Here is a 4,549-nt window from a genome sequence, read left to right as displayed (position 1 = left end):
GTTTCCACCAGAAAATCCCAGTGAAAATGTTTCCATATTATTTCCAAGTAGACTTGCTGTTGGTTTCTCTGGAGAGATTAAAAACTAGCAAAAACTGTCAATTCTGTATTTCATCTTTGAATTGAATTTAATTAAATCTGATATTCATCGAACTAAAGAAAGAAGAGCACTTGTTAGACTGTCACACATACTGGAAATCTGTAAGGAACTTCTATAATAACAACCAAGAGAATTCCCATCAAGGGACATTAGCATGAAGATCTAATCTTCCTTAGAAGATAGTAAAAGACGGTGTTACAAGAAAGAAAAAAATGGAAGTTTGAAAGCTGGGAAGAATCTAAATCAATTGGGAGGGAAAAAAAATTAAGTATAGTTAAAACTGCAAAGCTGAAGCTCATTTTTATGTTTTATTAAACATTCTTGTTCATACTGAAGTCACTCACTTGTACATCTTGTGAACTACACGTCAAATTTGAAATTTGACACAGACTCATTAATCATAGATGAAAAGTTACTGGCAGATTTAAGATATCTACCAGATATGATGATGAACTCCTGATTTCCCGTAACAGGCTTATACTATCCTAAGACAATTCTCAAAGGAGCCTTCAGCTTAGTCGGCATCTTGGATGTAGTGGTCAAAGTTGATGGTTTGTCCAAGTACGAGGAAACCACCCTTTTCCTGTCCCAAAAGACAGTGAACATCACTTCACCTTCTAAAGGCCGCATCTTCAACTTTTTTTGAAAGGGAATTCACATGTTGTCAATCGGTGGACTGCTGATTTGACTGGTTCTCTGTGCTGACACAATGTCACCAGTAATGATGCAATCCAGAAATATGTCACCTTTAGCCTCACATTGGTTCAAAAGTTTCTGACAAACTTGCATTCTTTCTGTTCCTGTCTGAGCATTCATGGGACCCATCTGGTGCAAACTTTGCAATATTCCAATGTTGGCACTATCTGAAGTTGATATTCAGCTCCGTACACAGTTCCCCGGTCATAATCTTCCAATTTGCATGGATGAACTGTTCAAGGTGTTATTCATTTCATGGTGTGACCGTTGTGCATGGATGCCTGGAATGTGGCTTCTCTTTCAGCATGTTGCTGTTGGCACTGCTGAAACGCACCACTTAGTACCTCACTGTGCTCACATCTACAGTTCCGTCTCCACAAACATTCAGAAAGCATCAGTAAATGTCAGTGTGTGCTATTATTTTTCCACATGGAGGAATTCAAATCCACACTTTTGCTTCATGTGCACTTCCATGCCAGACGTCATTGTGTCAGAATGCCCCTCTGCTGTGTCCTGTCCCACAGCAACAACATAGAACAGAGTATTGGTGGGAAGGTTCAACATCTACTCCCATACCACCATAGAATCATAGAATCATAGAATTGCTCAGGTTGGAAAAGACCTTCAAGAGCATCAAGTCCATCCACTACCTAACCATACTACTATAACTCTAACAAACCACCACTAAATCATGTCCCTGAGCACCACATCCAAACAATTTTTAAACACATTCAGGGATGGAAACTCCTCCACCTCCCTGAGGAGCCTGTTCCAGTGCTTAACAACCCTTTCTGTAAAGAACTTCTTCCTGATATCCAATCTAAACCTCCCCTGGCAACTTGAGGCCATTTCCCCTTGTCCTGTCACCTGTCACCACTGAGAAGAGACGAACCCCGCTCTCACTGCAATCACCTTTCAGGTATTTGAAGAGAGCAATAAGGTCTCCTCTCAGCCTCCTCTTCCCCAGACTAAAAAGCCCCAGTTCCTTTAGTCTCTCCTCGTAGGGCATATCCTCCAAGCCCTTCACCAGCCTTGTTGCCCTTCTTTGGAGCTGCTCCAGCACCTCAATGTCCTTTCTGCATTGAGGTGCCCAAAACTGAACACAGTACTCAAGGTGGGGCGTCACCAATGCCAAGTACAGGGGCAGGATGACTTCCCTAGTCCTGCTCACCACACCATTCCTGACACAAGCCAAGATGCCATTGGCCTTCTTGGCCACCTGGGTACACTGCTGGCTCATATTCAGCCGACTGTCCATCAGCATACCAAGGTCCCTTTCCGTCAGGCAGTTTTCCAGCCACTCCTCCCCAGGCCTGTAGGGTTGCCTGGGGTTGTTGTGACCAAAGTGCAGGACCTGACACTTGGCCCTATTGAAGCTCATACACTTTGCCTTGGCCCATCAATCCAGTATATCCAGGTCTGTCTGTAGTGCCTTTCTACCTTCTGGCAGATCAACATGCCCTCCCAACTTGGTGTCACCAGAAAACTTACTGAGGGTGCACTCAATCCCCTCATCAAGATCATTGATAAAGATGTAGAATAGAAGAGGCCTCAGCACCGAGCCCTGGGGGACACGGCTCATGACTGGCCGCCAAATGAATTTAACTCCATAAACCACCACCATCTATCTCTGATGTAGTGGGCCAATGTAAAAATAAGAAAGCGGCTGGATAAAGAAAAACATATGAAATGAGCAGAGTCAAATGTGGAAATAGAAGCGAGCAGGAGTGAGAGGACCCATGGTAAACCACCTGGTTACGCCGAAGGGAATTCTCCAAGAGTTCGGAGAACAACAGACCTGCACCTCTACGTCAAAAGTTAGGAAGAGCCCAGTATTACTGTAGTTCTCTGACTGTGAACTACAAAGTAACCTGTTTTGGCAAGCCATGTGTTTGGACGGTATTCTGCAGGAGACACAACATGTCCACAGCAGGGGTTCTGGCGTCCTGTTGAAATGCCCACGCCTGTGCAGCCACAAGCTCTGCTGCGGGACGTTTGCTCCCCTTGCAGACCAGTGCATGGCGTAACTGGTATGGAGAAGAGACGGTCTACAGCAGCTATTAAAATGAGGACTTGGTAAAAAAAAATACTCTTTCCACTTCTTAACATTTTTAAATTTAAAATTTTTAATTTTTAATAAATAATACAAATTTTTTAGCTCGGCTTTGCTGTTCTTTGCATTCCTCTACCGGCTCCCCTCTCGAAGAGAAAATGCTCTTATTCTTTTCCTCCACGTGTCACTAGAAAAAGGAGAGTCTCAAGTTGTGGCTGAGTAATTTTTGCCCCAAACAGACTTTGAGAGGAAAAAAGAACAGCTGCTTCCTCCCGGCATCCCTCTGACGGAGGCAGGCTACAAGTGTGACCACAGCAACAGCAGAGGCAGTAGTGCCCATACCTGTCTGTGGGCTCAAGCAGCCGGAAGAAGTTGTCAATCGCGAGCTCTGCGTGACAGCGTGTGAGGATGACCACCGCCTGGCACAGGATGGGCAGGAACACGCTCTGCTGCATGGAGCGCACGCAGCTGCGCAGGATGCAGAGGATCGGTGGCACCTGCAAGAAGAAAGGAAGAAAGAACGACTTGCTGCATCCTTGACTCTGCAGGGTCTGAGCAAGGACATTCAGCGCGTGAGCAATGCCGGCTCCCTTGACATGCTGCCAAGGCCTAAGCCTGCATTTCACGCCGACCCCCCTGTCCAAGCCCTGGCTCTGCGCTCAGGCTGCGCTTCTTTAGCACAAGAGGCAAGCGGCACAAGGCATAGTGCAACAGACAGACAAAGTCCAAAGCACTTGCAAGAAAGTCTCTTACGTCCCAGTGGATGTCCTTTCCATACATCTGCAGAAAGGTGATCATCCACTTCCCAGCAGCACGCGGACGCGTCCCTTTGGCTTCCTGGAAGGTCTCCCTGATGGCCGTCATGAAGTCCACGGCGTGTTCCAGGGGGAAGCTGCTGCAAAAGACCTGCAGCGAAAGGAGGAGCAGGACAGATCCCATCACTGCTCTGCGGCTGCTCTTCAAAACAGAAAGCAGTCTCAAGGGCATTCTTAGTTCAGCAGCTTGCCGGTCATTCAGGCGGCCGTCACAATGCTCCTGCCGCCCGTACCCTGCTATTTGTACATCAGGTGGTCGAGCCTTCTCTCAGCTTCTCCTCCTGGTGTTTGCTTACATGCAAAGCCTGATCCCGTCACTCATTTTTGGGTCCACTTACCCTCGCGATTTTGGATGAGGACTGGAGCTGAGAGATGGTGCTGCAGGCATTCAGCCCCTCACACAGGCTCCCGATGTCTCCTGTCTCGATGACTCTGTTGGTCGCCTTGGCTGGAAAGAGCACGGGGAGAAAAGGGAAGTCATGCTTCTGGAAACCGAACCGCTTGCCACGGGGGAGAGACAGAGGACAGGGTGGGGCTAAGAAGGCAGCTGCGCACGGGGCCTCTACCTCCTGTGAACAGGGCCCTGCCCGCGGGGTCCTGGTAGTGCTGCGGAGGAGAGCAGAGGGCTGGCGCACGCCTGCTCTACTCACCTTGCATTCGCAGAAGGGAGCTCAGGCAGGTGACGGCCAACTGGCGGGACGTGGGCATAGGGTCACACGTCAGCGGCGCCAGCAATCCCACCAAGGAGCCAAAGTGCTTGCAGGCATCTCCTCTCTGCAGGGGCGAGAGGCAGCAAAAAGGCTGTAGGCGGCCCCAGCTCTCCCTAGCTTCTCGCGCCTGTGCCTTCCCCACGCCGTGACAGGGCAGCCAACACTGCATGCACAGC

The 4,549-nt window shown here is 48.5% G+C and overlaps 1 protein-coding gene across 1 annotated transcript; it reads right to left on the bottom strand.

The window, feature by feature from the left end:
* Positions 1–2,953: 2,953 nt before the first annotated feature.
* On the bottom strand, positions 2,954–4,534 carry LOC110391292 (maestro heat-like repeat-containing protein family member 2B). The gene is made up of 5 exons (XM_021383112.1): positions 4,314–4,534; positions 4,002–4,111; positions 3,602–3,754; positions 3,191–3,345; positions 2,954–3,035 (listed from the first exon to the last, which is right to left on the bottom strand). The coding sequence occupies exons 1-5, from the start codon at positions 4,369–4,371 to the stop codon at positions 2,981–2,983; spliced, it is 531 nt and encodes a 176-aa protein (XP_021238787.1). The 5' UTR covers positions 4,372–4,534; the 3' UTR covers positions 2,954–2,980.
* Between the last annotated feature and the right edge of the window lie 15 nt (positions 4,535–4,549).

Source organism: Numida meleagris, unplaced genomic scaffold, assembly GCF_002078875.1.
Source record: "Numida meleagris isolate 19003 breed g44 Domestic line unplaced genomic scaffold, NumMel1.0 unplaced_Scaffold342, whole genome shotgun sequence".
Lineage (NCBI taxonomy): Eukaryota > Metazoa > Chordata > Aves > Galliformes > Numididae > Numida > Numida meleagris.
The sequence above is the reverse complement of the archived record's forward strand: the minus strand, read 5'-3'. Positions and strand labels throughout refer to the sequence as shown.